This window comes from Platalea leucorodia, assembly GCF_965183815.1.
Source record: "Platalea leucorodia genome assembly, chromosome: 5".
NCBI classification, from domain to species: domain Eukaryota; kingdom Metazoa; phylum Chordata; class Aves; order Pelecaniformes; family Threskiornithidae; genus Platalea; species Platalea leucorodia.
The window spans coordinates 53,726,365-53,750,067 of NC_138827.1; the positions used below are offsets into that span (position 1 = coordinate 53,726,365).

Here is a 23,703-nt window from a genome sequence, read left to right on the forward strand (position 1 = left end):
ATACTTTTCCTCTGAGGAATTTCTACTGCAAGCTTTTTTCTTGGCAGAAACCCAGCTTTTTCTTAAAAATTATATCTGCTCTTAAGACAATGAAAAAAGCTACAAATTTTTCTTGATCTTTTTGTCCAAGTACTAATTATATAATTTGTATAAAAACATCAGACTTCAAATGCAGCATGTTGCCATTTTAAAGGATAAACCTAGCATACTATTTTTTTTAAATGCTATTTAAAAAAACTGATAAGTGAATGCGTCTAGCATGTATACAATTCTGTAAGAACATCATTCCTAGGATAGCCAAATCCCTAAAGCTTTAAGCCTCTCTTTGATCCAAGGGATTAGCAGAGATTTCCATTTTTGCATGGCAAATTTTTGAGCTGTTAAGGATGCATGGAGGAACCATGTTTTCATGAGAGAAGTGTCGTGTAGGAGTAATACTGCTCCTAATCCTGCTCTGTGCGCATGGTCTTCTGCACTGGTTTGCACAAGCCATTTCAAATAGGTTTGAACATTGCTCTTGCACTCAGAGGAGAGCCCTTTTGCTGTTTAGTTGCTCTAGAAGATATAAGCTCATCTGATGACCCAGGCTGTCACCTACAAACCAAGCTAAGTGTTGAAGCAACTTTATTAATGCTGAGGATTTATGATGCAGCTGTTTATAGGGGTCAGTGCTAGTCAGACACCTTCGGGTGGCATTGCAAGGAAACATATGTTGTGTCACAAGGCCGGATTGGAGGCTCTCTGATGAAGGCAAGGTTTTTCTTCCCCTTCGGTGAAACATTTAAAGCATTTTTGGATAATATAATATAATTGGCTGCAAGGGGAATCATGGAATCATTTAGGTTGGAAAAGACCTTTAAGATCACAGAGTCCAACTGCTAACCTAACACTGCCAAGTCCACCACTAAACCATGTCCCTAAGTGCCACATCCACATGTCTTTTAAATACCTCCAGGGATGGTGACTCAACCACTTCCCTTGACAGCCTGTTCCAATGCTTGATAAACGTTTCAGTGAAGAAATTTTTCCTAATATCCCTAAATTCCTAAGTCCTAGTGGAATGACTCTCTTCCCCATGTTGTGTTAGAAGAGCGAAGGTTTAGGTTTGGTGATTTTTACAGGATATACAGACTTTTATAGAAAAAGTCCACCATGTAATAACCCATGCTATGGTAAGTGTGGTCTCTCATCACGTACCTGTGAGGATGCTTCTAGGAGAATGGTTTGATCAGAGTGAAAGCTATGGTGAGAAAGGCTGCAGAGACATCAAGAACAGGATTTTCAGGTGCAAGGAGAAAAATCGAATGTGAAATAAGAAGAGATATGGCATTACTGGTATTAAGAAGAATAGAAGATAGATGTTTTGTAAGCCAACAATATCTGTATGTAAGATAAGGACTGACTTGTATCGGCCATTTACACAATTCAAATTGGTGTTTACAGTATAAATACTGTAATGTGCTTGTAGCATCTCTTCTGGTGATGATCATGAGCAATGCAAGAATGGCATTGAACAGAGTTGGGGTTCAGCTGTCCAGTGAGCATTGGCATTTAGAGAACCTTTCTCTCAGGCCAGAGCTATTTTAAATTTAAAACCAAATGATAAAATAGCATCAGGCAAAAGAAATGCTCAAATAAAGAACAGGAACTGTCTCAAAGGATTGTCAAAAACATCATCAGCTGTTTTCACATATCCTTCAAGAGCTTCAGAAGTGGCATGGATGTGGTTGGCTGGTGCAGAGCTGCAATCCCAGTCTGACCTCTCTTCTCCTTGAGTGACTGCATGGGAGATAAGCTGGAGTAGGGTTGGTTCGCACAGAAGGTCAGTGTTTTAACTTGATTTCATTCAGTGGTGTGGTTGCTCTTCATCTTTATTGTACATCCCCAAATCAGCATCCTTTGTTAGAAATTCATTGGTACTGTACCTGATGAAATGAGACAAGTTACTTCGACATTTGTGGTTGTTAAAACCCAATTTTGTAAATAATCTACTTCCAATAGGCCCTTACAGTCAGAGCAGCTGCAGCTCTCTGTCTGCAGGTAAGAATCAAGGAGGTCCTTGGTGAATATTTCTTCATCTTTCAGAAGGGCTGTTGTTGGTAGGGACTAAAGCAAAGAAATTCAAGACTGTAAAATATGTGCACTCAGAGACAAATATTTTTAGGTGCAGAGAGAAGTCATGCAAGAACTTCCCATCAAACTCCACATGTTCTTTTGTCATCTAAAGCAAGAAGACAAGATTCTGCACAGCAGATGAGAGCAAAATTTAAAGCAGGGGTGAAAACAAAAAAGCAAAAACCTTTAATACCTTTTATGATTTCAAGTTGAACTACTCTCCCACTATTTTGCTAGAATTAACTGTTTGTTAGTTTATTTTCTGCAAGGCATAGGATAGATAATATTTGTGAATGGCATGAGCAATTGTTTTTTTTTTATTTTATTTTTCATGTATGTTTTTTCCGTTCACTGTAATGTGAAGCTCTAGCAGTAGAAGCCTACAATTAGGTAAGGATATTAATAGTATCTGAAACTTTCTGTAGAATAGTTCTTTAGTAGGTTTCTCAGCATGTATACTTTGTGCTTGTCTCCTGCTTTAAAGTCTTTGGTAGTGTACAGTGTGAAAAGTTTTGTTTTGCATAGTAAGTATATTGTCAGTGCTTAACAAATGCTTCGTTTTTAATGAAAAAAAACTTTCAAGCAATACAGTGCTAAAAGTAGCACTCTTCGTAGCAGATACCAAACTGATGCTCCTGGACAACTGTGTTTTAATTAAAACCCATATTATTATTAGTTGCAACCAAAGATATTAGCTCTGTTGCAAGACATGTCTTGACACTTGAATCTGATGCTCAGCCAGCCTGTTAAATACATTAAAAATACTTCATATTTTTAATCTGATGTTTGAAAACAGCATGGCAAGCATAACCCTAATAGGGGGCAGCTATTTCTTTGCTTGGCATGGTGCATCTGGAATTTTGCTGTGATTTCACAGATTTTTCTTAACCTGAACCATCAGAACACAACTCAGCAGAGGCTGCTGGCTGTTGCTTGGCATCAAGAAGAAATTACATAAATCTAAAGGCTTGGGTTGTTTCTGTCAAAAATGAAGTTTCCCAGATTTACTGAAAATTCATCTCGAGTCATTGCAAGTCCCCTGGCTAGGGAGTTTGATGTGCACATGTGGCATGGGTTATGGGCTCTTCCCCCTGTCTTTCCTATCCTGCAAGCATTTCTTCACATCCCCTTGGAAGAAACCTGCAGAACAATAGAATATCCTACTTACTCTAATTTAGAAGTACCATACATTATTATTATTTAGGGGGGCAGGTCTCATTTGGATTAATATTAGTCAAGGTCACTTGAGGTTTAAGTTAAAGGCAATAAATAAATGCAGTTTTTATAATCATAGGAAGTATTTCCCTCAATTTGGAAAATTATTTTAAAAAACAGTGTTAGGATAATTAACAGAAAAATGGTTTTAATGCTTGCCTGACAACAACTCTGGAAAGTAATTTTGTTTTTTAAGAGTACGAGAGATGTTTTCTGTCCTCGAAACCAGCCAGCAAAAGCTCTAGCACAGAGTGTTGTTAAATTTGTTTTTGCTGGGAGAGCCTGGCACCATGGGAGGAGGAAATGAGGTAAGGACGGATATTTTTAGGAATCTTGGTTTTGAAATACAAAGATGTGTGTATTTGTGCCTTCTAAATATTATTTTTGGCTCTATAGGATACATATATATGTGTGTGTTTGTGTATACACATATATATACACATGCACATGTATATATACACGCACATATTTTTTTTATATATATATGTACACGCACATACACCTTTGAAACATTTTCATGTCAAACGGAAGGGTGTAGAGGAGAATACAAACACATGCCTGAAAGTGCACGGCATGAGCCATGGTGTTGCAGCCTGTGCCGCGGAGTGTGGTAGTCTCTACTACAGCTTCTGCTCGGTTGCTCGTTCATAGCTTGTACTAAATTTGCCTAGTTTTACCTCAGAGAGTTGGCTCTGAACCAAGTGTAGAGGTGTCTAGGGAAGCTGAAGATGCCTGGGCTTTTACCTCTAGCAGGCAGTACTTCTTACAAAACATCTAATGAACTCCCATTAAATGTCTAAGGAAAAAAAAAAAAAAAGCTGATGTAGAGTTTTGCTCCAGAGTTTTTCTAGGCTAAAAAGCCAGACCAAAATACTCCTTGAAAATATGAAGTTCGGTTAACTCTTACTGTGAGATAAGTGAAAATGTATGGGGTAGGTGTATGGGACCAACAGAAGGTGATCCAAGGGGGAAAGAATATGTTGCCTTTGGCCTAGGGAAATGGGAGTAAACATGTAGGAGTCAGGATTGTTTTTCAGTCCTCCTTTCTCTGTTATTTTGATCGAGCCTCCTCATCCAAAATATGATGCCTATTTACAGGGAAGACATCTATTGATAGGGCAACTCGTGGAATGAGAAGCTTAGCATTGAGTTGAAGACTTAATGAAGGGATGTTAGCAAGGAGCTGTCTGGTAGCATAAGCTGACTGCGTTATTCTTGAAGAATACAAATTATTCCCTCTTTTAAGGAATGCCTCTGAATGTCCATATGGAGTCTGTCATGCTAAGCATGAAAAATTAATCTTGGTAAGTGAGATAGCCTGGTCTGTAGAAACTGGGGAAGAGGAGTTGCAGCTCATGGGTTTACTAATAGCACACAGCAACAAGGCGCTCGTGGGGTTTTCATCAGAGATTATATAAGAGACAGGCATAATATGCAAGAACTGTCTTGCATATTATTATGCCACATCATGACAGCTCTTCCAAGTGTTTTCCACTGACTAAAACTTGCTATGAAATGGTGCTATGCCTTCAAGAGGGTTTTTTAGAAATTGTGAGAGATCTACTGAATTACAGTGTATCAGGGTGAAGCCTTCTGGTAGTAAGACCAGTTGACTGTTCATGTGTATAAACAAAGTGTGTATGGGGATGATTGTGAGATATAATCCTGTTGGGCCAGGGCCAACTCTACGAGATTCAACAAGGCCAAGTGCCGGGTCCTGCACTTGGGTCACAACAACCCCATGCAACCCTACAGGCTGGGGGAGGAGTGGCTGGAGAGCTGCCTGCTGGAAAAGGACTTGGGGGTGTTGGTTGACAGCCATCTGAACATGAGCCAGCAGCATGCTCAGGTGGCCAAGAGGGCCAATGGCATCCTGGCTTGTATCAGGAATAGTGTGGCCAGCAGGACCAGGGAGGTGATAATGCCCCTGTACTCGGCACTGGTGAGGCTGCACTTCGAGTGCTGTGTTCAGTTTTGGGCCCCTCACTACAAGGAGGACATCGAAGTGCTGGAGTATGTCCAGAGAAGGGCAATGAAGCTGGTGAAGGGTCTAGAGCACAAGTCTTATGAGGAGCGGCTGAGGGAGCTGGGGTTGTTTAGCCTGGAGAAGAGGAGGCTGAGGGGAGACCTTATCACTCTCTACAACTACCTGAAAGGAGGTTGTAGCGAGGTGGGGGTCAGTCTCTTCTCCCTAGTAACAAGTGATAGGACGAGAGGAAATGGCCTCAAGCTGCGCCAGGGGAAGTTTAGGTTGGATATTAGGAAAAACTTCTTCACCGAAAGGGTAGTCAGGCATTGGAACAGGCTGCCCAGGGAAGTGGTTGAGTCTCCATCCCTGGAGGTATTTAAAAGATGTGTAGATGTGGTTCTTAGGGACATGGTTTAGTGGTGGACTTGGCAGTGTTAGGTTAAAGGTTGGACTTGATGATCTTAAGGGTCTTTTCCAACCTTAACGATTCTATGATTCACCAAAAAAAAAATTTAGTATCTGTTATATCTCATCTTGCTATAGTAATCAATACAAATTAATCTTTTTGTTGTTTTGATTTAGTGTTTTTTTATTTTTTTAATTCAATATGCAGAACTTCCTATGGTAAATAATGAAATGAAAGCAAGAAATAAAATATGACGGTGCTGATGTACCTTTACATGTTATTTTCTGTCACGTTTTCACAGTGTTTTGTTTGCCGAATCCCAATGATGCGTTGTCATTGAGCTGTCTACAGTAAAGCCTGGGTCACAGTTGTACATTATTCTTTCTAATCTGTGTTACCCTGTGCTTGTCAAGATAGGTTTATTCCACTCTCAGGCAGCTTAATTGTCTGGCTTTTCTCTGGCCCTTTGGGATTCTGCAGTTTTCTCTAGTCTTGATTAATTTGCACAGTTTAGTGCCACCCATCAGGCCCTTCCCTGGCCACTCTTTCCTGGAGATGTGGTGTAGCCCATCTCTGTATTTAACAAAGAATGCTGATGCGGGGTTTGGGTCCGTCTGTCATCCCCCCTCCCCCTCCCAGTATTGAAGTTTATTACTATGTGATTGGAGGGGAATTAATGAGGACTAAACAGAGGCAGGCAGGCTGTAGGACCACTCAGCTCTCCTGAGTTAGGCTCTTGCTCTGGAGCGTTCCTGGAGTCCCGTCCTTGTGCAGATGCTCAAGGAAGCCTTTTGAGGGTAAACTTGCCCTTGTGAAGATCTCCCTTTTCTCCTTTTCCCTCTTCCTCCTCCTCCCCGTGGCAGGCCAGGTGACTTTCTGAGGTTCCTTCCAAGCCACTTGCCAGGGGCTTCTGCAATAAAGTCCATCCAAGACGCTGTCACTGGCTTTTGAACGTTCAGATAACAGTGGTGTTTTCTTTATCCAAAGAAATCAAGCACGTTGACTTCCGTGACTGAAGTTAGGTTAAAATTTTTTGATTTAACGTGTTTCTCTACTTGTTTTCAAACACTATCATTAATTCTGATTTCAAACAACTTGTAAGGCTGATCGATCTGTAATTTTCAAGATCATGCCAGAGCATTTCTCGCTCCTCCCTCTAGCTGGCTTGGATGAAAAATGGAGTATTTTTCCCTGGTAAATTCTGAGTAAATCAATCATGTAGTGATCTTGCAAACTGGGGTGTAGGAAAATGGCATGGGCATGCTACACACCTCAAACACTGCCTGTAATATACCGATTAGCTACCAGCTGCACAGCGGGTGAGAAGCGATCAGGGCAGTGTATTTATTTTATGTATTCAGTTTGATTTGCTAAAATAAACAGAATTTGTTCCTGCTGGAAGTGAGGTTCCTGCCTGCAATCTGCTCGCCTGTTTTGGAGCCCCTTGTTTTGATTCCCAGATGTGCCATCCCATATCATTGGTATTCTGCAAGGGTGCATGGCCGCTCGCAGGGAGTGAAATCCTTGGGGCTCAGGGAGGGAGCTCAGAAGCCTGGGCTGGCTTTTCACTCACAAACCACCGAGGAAAGCTGAGTGCCACGGTGAAAATACAAAAGCGGTGGATTTTATCAGGTAAAAATCGGATTACCCACTCCTCTCCTTCTGAAGAAGTCTGCTGTGCTCTGAAATACTAGGCTTGGTTTTTATACACAAATAAAAGATCCCTTAATGTCCTTCTCTGAGTCTGTACTGTAGCTTACATAAAATCAGATCTTCCCCCGCCCCCCCCCCCCCCAATAAGGCACTTAAGCAGCCTTAAATGAAGATTAAGGTTCCATTACACTTTTATCAGTCATGTTATAGACTGAAATGCGCTGGTCACATGCAGATTGTTCTTCTTTGTCAAATAACAGCAAAAATCAATATTTTATTTTTTTTTAAAACCAGTATATCTACAGAAACACTTGTTTGCATCAAGTAACTCCCTTGTTTTATTGAGCCTCTCTTTGGGGATCCATGCATGCCAGGGAAGTAGGTTGCCCAGAGTGAAGACGTGAAGCCATTGGTAAGCCCAGCTTTAAACCCGTGGCTATGTGAGCATCCACATCATTCCTCCTGTCACATTTTACCTTAACATTATCATTTGTCCTTTGAATTCGGAGGCCTGTATAAGATCTTTTTATTGCCTAAAAAGAGAGGAGAAACCAAGCTGATAGAGTTACAGCTTCCGTTCCAGCTGGTACCATCTGTGTGTGCCGGCTGGCAAACGCTTGAGGAATTGCCATTCCTGGTTTTGCATCTTGGCTGTATTTAAAGTTTTTGATCTCTGGTGCTTTCTCAGAAACTCTCTTTTGGGGAGGCTTGGAGGGAGTTGTTGGCATTTGGGTAATGAAATCCAAGTGGCTGCTTTGTGTGCCTTCAATATAGAGCCTGAAGGTGATCAAGGCTTCTTTCCCCAGGTTTTTTGCTGCTTTCTTTCTTCATTGGGTAGCTGTTGATGGCTGTGCTGTGGCCAGCATGGGCTGACAGCCCTACAAAAGTCTTCCGAGTGATGTGATTCATGTTAGCTGAGGACCTTATAGAAAACAAAGTTTCCATGTTTAATTCCTTCACCCTTATACTTTTAATTTCTTTCACTCAACTGGGCTGTCAGAATAATAGAGTTGCTAAGCAACTTCTTCACTTCTTCCCTTATTGCCATGGCATTTGTCTCCTTCTCTGGTGTTTCTGGGGACTTGAGAGGGTCTCTTCCATCCCGGCAAGTAGTCGATAATTCCCATAATCTTGTTGTGAGGAGGCGGGATGGTGTTGGTAACAGAAAGCTGATTTCACCTAATTGCATATCAAAATTGCTTCTCGTGCTGCTTGGTTTCCTCGAGCTCGTACGGCAGGTTTCACACCAAGCTTTCCTCGCTTTAGCTGCAGTTAAAGCACTTGCTTTTGCTCTCTGCACCGCAGCGCTGTGGGGACTTGATGTATTGAAAAACCTCTTCCAGGGGTGGCAATGGCAGTGTCATAAATAGGAAAGCCTCAGGTTTGATTGCACAGCAAAATAACACAATGAGGGAGCGTTACGTTATGGCACATTGCTTATCAGAAAGGAAAGTGAAATGATTTCCAGGCAGAATGTCCTGATTTTTTTTATTTTTGGTTTTAAGCTTTACAGCATATTTGGTAAACCTGAGCACTTAGACTTTGCTTCCCTTTTAGCAAAGGGAACGAAAAAAAAAAAAGGAAAACGTGGCAATTTTTAGTTTTTATTTCAGTATGTTTTAAAACTTCTCAGTCTTCCAAACAGATGACAGTGACTAAGAGGATTCTCCATGTTGGTGCTGGTACTTTATCATGCCACCGTAGGAGAAGGTGCAGCTGTGAAGGCCTTTGCATGCAGAATGACTCTTCTCTCCATGTTGTTCTGCACAAAGCCTTGATGAACCAGAAATACCGTCTCTGTCCTTGCTCTTTTTTAGCTTCCAGCTCTTGCATTGATGTCCTGGATTTAGTCTTTGGAGTTTTGAAGACCTGAACTTCACCTTGATGAAGTACAGTTTATTTATGAGCACTGACATATGTATTAAATGATTCACCGTAGATGACAAAACAGTGGCTATTCGTCATGTAATTTTTTAATTATAAAAAATGCGATTGTAGAGAAACAAGGTAAAGAGAGAAGAATCCTGTTATTAGCTTCTGGGTTTGATGCTTTTCTTCTGTCTCTATCCTAATGACGTTTTTTGCAGTGGGATGTAGGCACCTTTAAATAGCCTGTTTAAAATATAATTGGTAAGTGCTCAGCTACAGTATCGTAATTCAGTTGCGCAGAATTTGCATATAAGATGGGGGTGGAAAAATACAGTAATACTGATGGAAGAATTTATGGTGTTTTGGTGCATATCTCTCTGGAAGCGGATTTTCATGAGACTGTTTATCAGTTGTCTGGCAATGTATGATTTACAGGTGCTATAAATGACGTCAGCATTTACAGTTATGTTGTTTTGAGTTAAATGCTGTTCTAGGGAACTGGACGCGTTATATGGCTTTTCTTATGAATAACATTGAACCAACTTCCAGTTGCAGACTCCTTGCTCAGCCCTGACCATCCACATTCATGGGCTTGGGAGGGAGGTGCACAATCTGTGCAGGAACTTGTACAGCACTGGCTTATACTTGGGGCAATAGAGCTGCACTGTTTAAAAGCTGGGTTTGTGTGATGCAATCACATTGTTTAAAAAAAAAAGTTTTTATTGTGTATTTTTTTAGCATTGCTAAAGGAAAAGCTAAGATTAGATAGCTGGATGGGGTTTTGTGTTATTTAAAAAATTTCTTGGTGCTGCCTTACTTAAAAACAAAACAAAACAAAACAACAAAGAAATAAGGGAAAAAAAAGAGTTGTGGGGTTTTTTTGGTTTTTTTGTTTTTTTTTTTTTTTTATTAAATCATTAAAAAAATGTGCAATGATTTTTGCCTGAGGGAGGATTGTGGCAGACTGGAGCCAGGTGGGCTGTATGTCTGTGACCAGGTCTCTTGCAAAGGGCTGAGCAACTGTGGTCTGCCTGCCGAGTGGGGGCGAAATGTTTGCTTTCTTGGGATTTGAGGAAACCGTGGGTAAGCTTTCTGTCTGTCCCGCAGGCTGAAGGATTTTTCATAGTCGCTCAAACCCAGTTTTTGCATTTCAGGTTGGTGGCTGGCTTACTGTCAGCTCTGCACCCCAGCAAGAGTGCTTCTTTGTGTGCTTCACTCTGCCCAGCTTTGCTCTAATGGGAATGGTTTTGTGTCTTTTGAGCTTCTGGTGTACTCTGATTTTGAGTGTTAGCTTTTGAAGAAATACTACAATTAGCAATAGTTTGACTCCCCCGTTTCCTTTTTTTTTTTCTTTTTTTTTCTTTTTATTCTCCTTAATTAACATAAAATTCAATGTTTTTTGAATTTAATCTCACTACTGCTTTCCTAATATAATAAAAGCATATCCAAGAAAGCCTGCCTGCTGTTAGAGTTCATAAACTTATTTCTTTTTCTAATGTGAAAAAGAAATCCTTTTCACACTTGAAGCTAAAAGGGGGAGAGAAAGGCTATAAAGATGTTGCAGAATTGACTCTAAGTAAAGCAGCTGCTATTTTATGTGCAAAAAGCTAAATGTGGGAGTAAAGGGGCCAATGAGCTTAACATTGTACAGCTGTTGGTTGGCTGCCTTTTAACTTTGGATGCAGCTGCGTTGAAGTTTCACTGTCACAGGGAATCATGGACCCTGGTCAGTGAAATGGTCCTGCTGGACCAAGAGCCCCACGCGAGGCAGCCTGACCTGGCTGGGCATGCTGAACCTGCAGAGCTGGAGACGAGTCAACAAGTTATTGCAATTAGTCCTTACTGGACGTGAGAAGGGAAATAACAATGAAATAAAGAAGGAGCAAAGATATAAATTTAAGCAACACTGTATTACTTCTCAAAGTAATAATCATTCCAGGGCAGAAGGCTTTGAGATACATCCCTAAGGAAGATGATACAGCCATAAAACATCCTTGTAGAGAGGTTATCAAAAAACCCAAAACGATGCTATGCTGTTGAGTATAAGCACTGTTGAAATGCAACAGTTCTCATGTAGTTTCTGCATTAATATCAACAGTAAGTCAAAATATTTTAAGTTTGAAGGCTGCTGAGACGGCTTTAGCAATTCTTTGTGGCTATGTGGGTAGTATGGAAAGGTACATGTTGTTCCTTTGCCCCTTATGCTAGTGACAGTATATAATAACTAAGGCCTTGAAGGTCTTAGAGCATTGGGCACTGAATTAGAAAAGGAGCAATATTTGAGCATTTGAATAATAAAGTAATTGTAAGGGGAGGTCATTGTGGGCAGAAGGAAAAGGAGTCAAAATAGCTCCTGGAAGGCCAGGTCAATTTATCCCCATGAGAAAGGAGGCCTGCTTGGAGCATAGCAGAAGAAATTGGAAATTGGAAAATACTTTTGAATCGGGATTGTCCTTCTGGTCTCGAGATGATGAAAACAGTGCAGTGGGTGAAGCTTCCGTATGTCTGTGGATGTTGTCCTTGCCCCTGGATATGAATGAGAGGCCCACTGTGGACCAGTAGAGAGCTAGCCTGGGTGATGCATTAGCATCCTCAGAGCCATTACATACAAAGCCCCTCCTCAAAGCCAGCCAAATAGCGTATGTACTCATGTCCTTCATGCTTTTCGAAGTCTTCTCAATCTTTTGTGATCCATATTTCTGTTTTCTTCAGGGGACCTATATTATTTTGTTCCACTCTAACAAATCGAAGTGTGTTGCATTAACTCTTCTTCCCATCAGTTTTCTCTTCCTGGGTGAGCATCTGCAGAGCTTTAGCATTTTTGGATGTCTGCAGTGGCATGTTTTGGCGTGGGTTATCCACGGGAGTTATAATCCTGTAGGCATTTGTATTGTTCAGGCAGCACAAGTCTTAAAAAAATTCCTATTATGCTTCAATTCCTACTGATTGCATTCAACAGTATTTGGAACCTTTTTCAATTATTTATTACACATTTCTTCTCTGCTCCTACAGTTAAGCAGAGTGTATTTTTTTCCCTGCTCTGTATGGATTTCTGTCCTTGCTTAGACTCCTGTAAGGCTATAATGTTTTCAGCTGGGTTTTTCCCCCGCCTTCTATTCATGTATCGGTTTGGCAGAAAAATCACAGTGAGAGCTCAACTGTGTGGCCAGGCGACTCTGAGGGGGCGTGGGAGAACACTTCATTTGCCATTTTCTTTCAGGATTATTTCCTCTAGCTTGTTCGTGCTCAGCTATACACCCTTCACAACTGCAGGACCTCAAGCCAGCAATTCATCTCCCTGACTTAAGAAACTTCACAGTCCTGCATCTAGACTGATGTATGACCCCCTGCTCCTCCCTAGATGAGTTACATTCCATGTGCTGCGTGGAGGGAGTCCGGAGCAGTACTCGAAATATTTTTGAATGGTTCCTGGTCCTGGAGTCAGTTCCAGTTTCAGTTTTTGATGGTGAACAGCACTGATTAGTTTATAATCTTCACTGTTCCTCAAGAGATGTGAAGGCACATGCACGCTTTGCAAAGAAAACTTAATATTGTTTAATGCTATCACAGAGTCCATGCTGTGCATGTAAGAGTCACTGGCGTGGCGTTCGCATGCATTGGTGCTGCACTAAAGACCTGGAGAGTCACAACACTTGATCTGCAGAAGTGATTTCAAACCAGCTTTGGATGAACTGGGTGAATCCAAACGTACCCATTCTGCGTTGGTGCGTTTCGGGACAGCAGCTGGATCAACCTTAAGGCTTGATTGAATCAACTGCAAATAGCTTTGGATTCAGCCACTTGGAAAGAGGAGTCAGGGCACAGACTGACGTGACCTTGATGTCCTGGGTGGAGTGGCAGAAGTTCTGCACTCTCTACTGGGACCAAGCATCCATTAAAGAGGGGACGGCACAGGCAGCTAGGAGCAGTAACCTCTGCAGATGTAGACCTCTTGCTCAGCTGGCTGACCTTTGCATTGAAGCAGATAACAAATGCTCTGATGGTACATCAGTGCAGAGTCAGACCTAGAGATGACGATATCCAGCTGATGCTCAGCAATGAGCAGCTGGTGGGTAACAGCACCCAAACCGTAACAGACCTTTCCAAAAGGATACTGTGTCCTTGACCTAACTGCCCTTTGCTTCAGGTCTGCAGGGATTTTGCTGAGCTGAGATTCATGGGCGAGGTGTAAATGTTCTCGGAGTGGTTCTTAAACCTTTTTCTGTACCAAAAATTGCTTCATAATTATTATTCTGCATGGTGTTTGGTTTAAGTAAATTCAAGTGGTATACAGAAGTTTACAGGATGAAATAGAAAGTTGTGCTTGATGTGTTTTCCCCTAAAATTTCTAATTTGAAAGATTTGTTTTATACACAATTGGTTTTAAACACTGTTTTTTTGAGTTCAAATAGATCCCTAAACTGTGGGTCAAAGCACAAGAGCACTGTACAGGTATATGAGATGCCACATAGGAGCCAGCTGCCTATACACAGAACATTAGCATGGTCACTTTTGGGGGAGTGTAACATTAGGCCAAAATACAGGGGCAGGGTTCTAAAAGCCTGAATAAGATGTAGATAATTTAAAGAAGATAGAAAGTGGTTTCTATGTTTTTAATCCTGATGGGGTCTGTTGCTGCCTTGACTGCTCCTTGTTGTAACCCAGGGAAGTCGGGCACCCCATCAGCATCGTCAGTGGGAGGAGAGATCTGCAGCATTTGCTGCTCCTGTACCACTGATCCGGCTCTGGGCTTGCTGGTTGTTTGAGTTATAACTGTGTTAATATGAACTGAAAATATTTAAATTGTTTTTGGCTAGCCTACCTCTCATTTATTTATACCATAGGCTGGAACATGGTTTTGATCTTATTTTTTGAGTCTCCTCCAGGCTTGGTTATGCACATATCCATTCACCATCTCACCGTTGAAAGGAAAACTCTCCATTACTTGCTCTATTAGCATTAATGGAGAGTGTGGAAATATAACTTATGATGTTGTAAGACCTTTTTCTTAATCTAAAAAAAAAAAAAAAAAAAGAAAAAGCCCATACCCAAAGCTGTGACTTGGCTAAGCTGCTATATCTGCATTGAGGGAATGGAGTAAGGAAACATTTTTTTCAAGTGCTGAGCCTCCAGCAGGGATGTGCAGAAGTGCCCATGCTGAAGTGCTGGATGGGGGGATGTGATCAAAGTGGATGGATCACAAGAGGTTTTACAGGAGCGGTGACACATTGCTTTTCTTCCCCATAGCCCAGCTCCTCTCTCAACTATGTTTTTTCAGCTGCCTGTTCTTGGCCAGAGGTTTCTGAAGATCTTCTGCTCCTGAGCAGAGCCTGCCTTCTCAACTGACCTCCCAGCTTGGGTTTCTGGGGGATAACCTGTGTGATAGGGTATGATATCAGATAGGGTATCGCATAGGGCTCTCGGATCAAACCATACCAATGCAAACATTCGGGTACTGTGGCCTTCAACACCAAAAATCCTGTTTTTTCCTCCTTGATCTGGAGGAGTAACCCTGCTAAGCAGGAGGGAGCAGTCAGTAGTGTAATTTTAGGAATGAGGGTTTGCAGTGTGCATCCCTTTCGTTGCTACTTGTGCCATCTACATAGGACTACAGTTAGGAAATGTCCTGACTGTGAAAAAAATCACCAGTAGAAATGCTGAACCCTATACAATTGTTCACAAAATCTAACAGTGAAATGAGCCGCCTTGTTAGCTTTTATCATTAAGTTTAACTGATAATTTTTAGCTAGATAGATTGTAGCTGTCATTTCAGCCATAGAGGAGGCAGCCGTGCATGGGACTGGATGCCTGTGCTGGGATTACTCCTCACCAGCCTGGACGAGCCACCTGCTGTGGTTTTGAGCAGCATCTCTGCACTTATTCTGTGGTTTAAGTATTATCAGGTTAGTGAAGACAGACTTCTTTCTCTAGCTCATCTCCAAAAAAAGGAGGCCCCTTTAAATTGTTTAATGCTTTAATTGCACAGAAACAGCAGAGGTGCATATGGCAAATGCTTCCTTGCTGACACATTAGCAGCAGGTCCCCGGCATCTCAACCCCGTGGCTTCTGCATAGCTGAGTTGTTTTGTTTTAATTTTAACCTAAGTGGCACATGAAGTAGCTTCTGCCACAGCTCTTTGGATGAAAAATGCCTGGTAAGTGACCGGGGGGGCAGATTGTGGGCTCTGTATTGCTGCAGAAACATCCAGCAGCCCCTCTCCAGCTTGCGGGTGCTCCCCTCTTCTACTGTGGTGATGAATTTGGTCAAACTTGCTGCTTGGCCAGACTTACCAGGGAGCAAGGAAGGGTCTCCAGGTAAAAGCTGGAAGTGCACAGCGTAACTGGAGAGCAACTGAGTTTTGAAAGATGCTAATCATTGCCACATGGAGTGGAGAGGTTGCATCTCACACAGCTAGAGGCATCTAGCAGACCCAACTCTGTGTGATTATTTCAACCATCATGGTGGAACACAAGGAAGACTAAGTAGTAGTTTGGGAAGGAAATAAAAGTGTGGAAGAAGAAAGAATAAAGATTAGACCTCCAAGTCTAAAATGTCCAAGTCTAATACCACCGATATGTGGTATTAGATACTTGATGCTTTTACTGTTGAAATAAAGAAGTATGTGCTTCGCATTTTTAGGAGAGACTTGTTGAGCCACTGCTTTTTTGGGAGAGGGGCAGTCCTAAAAACAGTTCAGCTGCAGGCCAAAGTTAGTGTTTACATCTGGAGGTGCGTTCCTCATCACTGGTGGGGAGGCGGGTAGGAGGAATTTAGGAGAATGAAGCTGCTTTTTCAGTGTGGTAATTATCTCTCAAGGTTTTCCTCCAAAGCAAATGGTTTTGTTGACAGTGTGGCTACAGCTACTGCATCACTTTATTTCAGTCTAATTCTAAATGATGGGGTTGATTGGCTAGGTGTAATGCTTGCGTCTTTAAATTATTTTTAGTAAGGCAAAGAAAGGGGAATGAATTCTCAGAAGGGAGATGATGCTCCGACCTGTACTTAGACGTGTACAAAACATTGTAGAAATCACTGTTCCTGTACCTCAGGGCCTAAAAGGCCTGTGTCTTACTCAGTAAACTATATCTTGCTCTTAAACCATGAAGACAGAAATAACATTAAATGGGAAAGCTTATTGTTGGTTTTCTTTATACTTTAGAGGTATTTGGGCACCCTGCCCATTATGGTAAGTGCTGGAGATTATGCTTAGATATACAGGAAAGTCGTCATGTACGAAAGAGAATTCAATCGGGCTTTTCTGTAGTCCTGTCTAGTATCTCCCATCACACCAGCATGCCTGGCTGGGCTGTGATCATCAGCACTACATTTCCAAAATCCCTTTGGAAATAAATCACAAAACAATCTTTCTTCCATGAAATCTGAGTTTTAGGAAGTGACCTCAAGTCACCTAAAGTCAGTGGAAGGGGTCTTGTTGCCTTTAATCAGGTCCCTCATGCTGGTTTCTGTTGGGTTTTCAATCAGCTAGCACTGACTGTGACCCAAAAGAGAAGTACTGGGCAATGGACTGAGATACTGTAGTGGCCCAACAGCTCTGAAACTGCCTCTGAAACGTGTTTGGTAGCAAACACACGTCTGAACATTTTGTGTGTGTTGTGGAAACCTCTACTGCAGTTCTGTAATGTCCTTGTAACAGCTATAGCGGTTGCTCATCTAGGAGCAGGAAATATGTAAGGTGTTCTCAGCTTATTGTCATGTAATCTTATTTTTGATGAAAAGTGCTTGTTTTTTCTGCAAAGGGAACGTACGTAGGATAAATGTCCTGGTTCTTTGGAAATTCTGGTTGAGTAGCACCACCTACCATGGTAAAGAGGAGCTGTGGCACCGCTACTGGTTTGAAAGAGACTGTGCAGGTGCAATATGTTGTATGAAAGTTTTGCTTTCTCACCAGAAACATACCATCTTTAGTGTGTTTTTCCTTTGTGTGCAAGGAAAAAAAACCCTACAGTATTGCCAGCCCATACTCTTGTAAAGTCTTATCTGTCTTCAATATTTTGACTATTAATTCTCCTAGAAAGAGGAAAAAAATAATTAGATGCTAGAACTGCATTCTGTAACTGCAGTGGTAATTTTCCTATCAGTAATCCTAAAGTATTTGAGGTTTTTAAAAAAAAAAAAAAAAAACAAACAAAAAAAAACAACAAACCAAAACCAAAACAAAAAACCAGAATAAAATTTCATTAATTTTCTTTGGAAACAGCAAAAATGGTAGGTCCTGTGACTGACATATCTTGCTCCTGGGTTGCTGGGCTTTTCACACTAGTGTTGCTTTAACTCCACCCTGTGTGAATGAAGAGGAAGATTGCAATGCAATTCCCGTTCTCTTCCTCATTTGTGTTTTATAAATCTCCCAGTGATTCTCTTCGCAGGGACTCATTGGTGCTACTTCTCCTTATAAGACTGAATAAGGAGAAAATGCTCCCTAGATGTATTGTGTTGCTCTTGAGAGCTATACTATTTGGAAATCACTTGTTGCTTTAATGCATCAAAAAAACCATGTATTGGGTCAGCAGAACTGCTGATTGCAAACAGAAGAAAAGAGGAGGCTATTTTTGCTGATAAAAAAGGTAAGATAAGCCTCAGTGGGGCAAAGTCTGTCCTGTAATAAGACAAATAACCTGATGATATGAATTAGTAGCATTAATTCAAACCAAGCCCTCTCTGCTGGGAAAAACTAGGTAGACAAGCTTCTGTGGTTTTTCTGTCTGGTCTTTCTAGCTGTCAAATTGCAGTATTCTTGTTTGCTCTTTGAAAAGTGAGTGCTTAAAATATGATTTCTGCTGAGCACGGCTTCCCAAGAGAGGATACATGCAAATGGCAGTTCCACTATCCAACTGGGTAACTGGGCTGGTTTAGCTTGTCGATGGTATTTTTAGTGCAGCTTGAGTAAAATGCTATAAAACCGTGGTGCACTTTCTCTGCATTTTCTTATGTGTTATTGATTTTATCGCACCGCACTCATTCTTTTCCCTTTCAGCGAGATTACTGCTGGATTCGCCCAGCTGGCTGGAACAGCGTGTTTCCAGTAGGATGCCGAAATGTGGTAATAAACACAGAAATTTTGCATCACGGAGACAAACGATTCATAGAAGGGGAGAAAATGCTTAATTTCATGGTTATTAGTATCAGCAGGAGGAGGGGAGCGTGTTCTGCCTATGGGTTCCAAGTAACAGAGCATCACCACTCACTTTGACTTTTCTTTTTCCCCTTCTGCCACTGCAAGGTATTACTTCAGAGTGTTTGCAACTCTGGTTCTGCTGTAACCTTGCCCTGTTCATTTAGCAAGTCAGTGGGTTAATTTTTGATATAACTATGCTATTCACCAGCAATGTCGGTTTGAATAATTTGAAGAAGGAGAAAGAGAGCTTATATGATATATATTTTTTGTTAATTTTTTTTTTCCTCCCCTCCTTGGGCCATTGGTGCACTTCAAAGGCAAAAGCTCTATCTTTTTGACTCAAAAATGCCTTTGGCAGTTGAAAGTAACCCCCCCAAAAGTCATCTTTTCTGGTAGAGGTGCTGGAGGGTAGTTGAGGAAAAGGGATATCACAGTGGGGGACTCCAAGGTGCTAACTTCCATCAACCCTCATGGAGGGCAAATTCAGGAGACATTGCTGCTTTCCTCTTTTGGGGGGGGGGGGGGGGGGGGGGGGTGTCAAATGGAAATGAAGCAGGCTTATTTCTTATAGGAAATAAATATAATTAATAGCATTAAATTAAATCCTTGGGTTCTGCCTGGACTAGGTTGTATTATAGGAAAAGTCAGTGTGTTTTTTTTCTTCGTAGCTTAGGGTTTTTTAATGGTTGCACAAAGCTCATTGCTTTGATCTCTTGAGCTCTGTGAAATTTTAACCTGATTTCCTGTGTGGTCAACACGGAAGGAAACCTTTAAATGTATCTGCAGCCTGAAGATGAAAAATTGGTTATCTCAGTGCAATAAAAATGAAAACAAATATACCTGTGGTAATAGAAGAATTAACATACATTTGTTGTAAAACACTGGAGATCCTCCATTCTCTATTAAGTGTTTGGTTTTCAGCTGTGGAAGCAAAATGTCTTTTGTCAAGGATGCAGCCTTGGATGTGACCATCAGAAAGAAGAGGTGAGGGGATGACGAGTGGATTAATGAAGTGTTGAAAGAGCTGGTAAAAGAAAAAGCACAACATAGACATGCCTCAAAAAAAAAAAAAAAAAAAAAAAAAAGAAAAAAGGAATTGCTTAAGGTTTCCAAAGGCAATTTCTATTCTAAGAATCGAGCTCCCCATTTTTAGCTCAAAAGAAACTTGGGGTACGAAGTACAGCATCTGAGAGTGTCTGTAGTCTTCTCTTGACCCGCACATAAGATGTTAATCTTAAGCCTGATGCATTTAATTTGAGGGTGATGTAGACACTTTTGATCTGCCTGAGAGATTTTTCTCACTAGCATTTTGCAGATTGGAGCTTGTAAATTGCCTCTCAAATCTTGATAATTAATGATGGTGGGTGGTGAACATGAACTGCAAATGGTTTGAGGTTTTCTTATTCTTTTTATTTTTGGCTTCTAAAAATCTGTATGCCCCCAAAATGCTCAGGAAGACAAAAGGAAAAATTATAATTGTGTAAAAGTGGGGGAGGAGGCGGAACGGATGTGTTCTGCTGCTGCCATTTGAAGTACTGCGTTTCACATCCTCAAAACCCTCTGCAGGCATCCCACTGAATGAGGAGCAGCACCTCGTTTCTGAGCAATACCTGAACCTCGTCACTGTGGGCTTCGGTACTCGGGCAAGAGAGGTTTCCCCAAGGCTGGGGATGGTGTAAGGCTGGAGAGCATCACAGTGTTGTGTATCTCTTGTAAAATTAATGCTGCTTTTCTCTCACCTTTTTTTTTTTTGTTTTAAATCCTCTGCTAACTCTGGGTTGTGTTAGTTATCAGTGTCACAGTGTTGTCTGTCTCACTGCATTGTGTTTACAGTAGTCCAAGAAACGTGCCTGGAAATGTGTGTTGGACTTAACCTTGGGGGTCGTTTTGGAGTAGCTTTCTCAGCCCAGTTTATTGGCACCAGGGGAAGCTGCCTCCATAATCCAAGTACTAGTTGTGTAGTTTTTCCAGATACTGCTGTGATTACTGTTCTTTAATGTAAAAGGTGAAACTTCCAGTTCTTGTATTCCCATTTGTTTCCTTTAATCACAGCGTGCCTTTGAACGTGACCATATTTTTAGTAAGGTTGGCGTGTGCTACCAAGATACTGCAGGAGAGATTTGACTGTGGATATTTTTTACTTCCCTCCCCCAAGGAGCTTTATCCTTCTGCATTCACATTCTGTGTCTCTTTGCTCCGGATTGCTCCTACAGCTCACCGGTCCTGGGTGACAGGACCATCACCCTCCTGGCTACTAATCAATGATTAAGTATTTTGCAGTGTGTTTTGCTGCATGTTGGCTGTGTATAAGGCTTCAGAAAGAATCCCCTCCCAAAAACCAACCCACTGCTATGTTATGAAATACATTTGGTTTTTATTACTAAGCAGCTGTTTCCCTTTTGTAAGTGGTCCCTGCTGAGACACAGAAGGGAAAAAAAGAAAGAGGAAAAATAGTTGAAAAAGGCAACGGCATAATTCATTCAACAGGTACTTCTGTGAGTGCCGTTTGGCTGTTCTGTGACAGAGAAGCTGGGTTTGCAGTGTGCAGTGATTTCCCCCACGTGCAGTCTGTTAACGGTCCCACATACACACCTCCTTGTCTTTTCTGGGGTTACATCGGGTCTCCCCTTGCTCTTTGCCCCATAGCTGGCCACATCCTTTTCCCTTGGATAATATAACTGGTTATATTTTAAATCAGAAATCAGTTACTGTTTTCAGGCTCTGCTTACCTTGAGGCTCCTGCTTTTCTTTAAAATCTGAAACAGGGACTCTGGCGAAAAACTTGATTGCTCCCCCCCCCCCCCCCCCATTTGTTTCAGCTGGTCTAGTAAAAGCTATTATCTTTAAGCAAATTTGCATCCTCTAAGAAAATTAGTCCACGTTTCGTTTCCAGTCCAGTTAGCAGTTCCCCTTCTCAGTCTGCTATTTCTCCTCCATCTCCCACATCTCTGTGTGTCTTGCTGTACCTCCTGAGCAGGCACAGTGTGGCTGATGCTTGAAATCCATATGGATCCTCGTTTCCCACCCCGACAGTGAGATGAAGACCTGTTATCTTAATGCAGGCTGTCATGCTGTTTGGACACATGTGAAGACAAATTGTCAGCTGCGACCTTCCCTGCATTGCAAAAACTTAAGAACAACTAATATAGTTTACATAAAATGAGTGTATCAGTATTTACGACATGTGGAGGTGTAATTAGGATGGCCTGCTCTGGATATTGACTGCTCGGATGTGCACAGGGGGATCCTGAGAGCAATTTGTTTCTTAGCAGGGCTATAGCTTTGTCTATACGCCTGACAAGCAGATGGATTAAAATGGTTTGAAGAAGAGCCTTGGAGATTGCTTGAGGAAGCGGAAAGTTTCCCTAGCTTAATACTGACTTTTGCTGCAAAACCTATGTTTTCTTTTTAAAAAAAAAAAGTATGTAACCATATAGGGTTAAAAAAATAGCTCAAGGGGGATCTGCTCACTCCCTTCCACTACGAGCATGAATGCCTGATTTAAAATGCTATGATTTTGGGTGAGCAGCTAGCTGTGACTAAGGGAGAAGACAGGGGTGGGGTAATTAGAAATTTATGCTCAAGTGTGCATCTATAGGAGGAATGAAAAAAGGAGAAAGCATGTTGGGGAATATACTGAACATGAAAAAAGCACGTAGAGGTGTGACTGGGAGGGTTAGCTGATTAGAACAGGGATTGAGCTTATATATGTTGTATGCTTTGAGTGAAATGCCCTGGTTAAATGGAGAAAAGCACTTCTCTGTGCTCTTGTACAGAGCAAGGTGGAAGGTGGAAGCTGGTCTGTGAGTAGAAGCGAGAGGTGGTTCTGCATCCAGAGTCCTTTTGCCTTGCATGGTGAAAGCCGCCCGTCAGGGAACCTGCGGCTGCAATGGCAGAAGCAGAATCGCTCTCAACCCAGCTGGCCACATCCTCATTTCTGTGACTTGGGATGGGCAGGGAAATCCCTCCGAGGGCGGTTGCGGAGGCCCCATAAACCATGTCGTGATGTGTCATGGTGCTGCCTAGGCACGGACAGGCGTGCTGTTCGTGCTGAACACACAGGGAAATAAACCTCAAAAGATATTCTTTGGGTTATATGTTTTTGGTGGGATGGATACTGCTATATCCTAGGTAAGAGCACCCTTCTTCTGTTACAGATAAAATTCTTGTGGTCGGCATGGAGTAAAATGAGCCACATCCTTTTAAGTAAATACTCAGAAGTGATGAGTTAAGAAATTGTGTGTATGATCTTATGCTATAGCTGAACTAAAGCACTCAGTGAAAAGGGGTGATTCTTATTTTGCTCTAGCTCTTCTCCTCTTCCAAAAGGTTTGGCTGATGGAAAGGCAAGCCAGGTCATCTCACCCAACTTTGAAGTTGGCTTTGTTTGAGTGTGGAATCATTTGGTCATTAAACAGTTTGTGGTCTTAATTTTTTTTTTTTTAATATAAAATATTGCAGCTATAAACTAGCTTTTTCTTCCCCCTTTTGTTTTATGTGACATCTGGATTGTTCAGGGAGTGTTATTCCATCTTAAAATGGGGATAGTTGCCTTTTTGAGCGGTGGAGGTTTTATGGATCCAGTAGAATAATGATCACATAGAAAAAAGATAATACAGCTGGCTATCGCCTTTCACATCTATTAACATAAGATCTTTAATTGATTTAGGGGGGGTGTTTTGTCTGAACACTTGCAATTAGCAGCTCTTAATCACTAAAACACTTTGTAAGAAGTCTGGCTTGATGAGTAGATTGGTAAAAGGCACAGGAGGAACAGATATTGCTGTGTTCTGTGGGAAACATCTGTGTGCGTGTTGCTTTCTTCAAGCCACAGATTAAAGAATAGGGCTGGAGGAGACGTTGAGTTCCTCTTCCAGGGCAGGACTGGTCTACCTATATCATGATCTGCATATATCAGATGTTTATTGAATACGGTTTTAACAACCTAAGGAGATGGAGACAGCCTGTGCTCTTGTACTTCTCTTCACAAACCCCATTATTTGTCGTCTTAAAGCTCTACATTTAGAGGTTACCTTTTGTCAATATTTTTCTCTCTCTTTTGCCATCTTTAGGTAAAAGCGTCTTGACAGCCACGCAGGAAGGTGGATTATTTTTCAAACAATGAGCGTGCGTCTCTAGACATGATTTGTGGTTTGGTCCAGCTGGAGCTGTCTGAATGAAGCTATGGGCTGTGCCTCCGCCAAGCATGTTTCTACTGTTCAAAACGAAGAGGAAACTCAGAAGGGGAAAAACTATCAGAACGGAGATGTGTTTGGTGGTAAGTGTTGCAGGATTTCATCTTTCTCCCAACATCATGAATATTCTGGAATGTGTATTTGG

General features: G+C 41.6%; 1 protein-coding gene across 1 annotated transcript in view; it reads left to right on the top strand.

Moving 5' to 3' along the window:
* The window catches only part of LOC309591744 (uncharacterized protein C1orf21), a 128,969-nt gene that overhangs the window by 26,599 nt on the left and 78,667 nt on the right, over positions 1-23,703 (top strand). The window contains exon 2 of the mRNA XM_082314498.1: positions 23,436-23,641. Within this exon, the coding sequence (XP_082170624.1) occupies positions 23,548-23,641 (94 nt within the window). The 5' untranslated portion in view covers positions 23,436-23,547. The remainder of the gene's footprint in view (positions 1-23,435; positions 23,642-23,703) is intronic.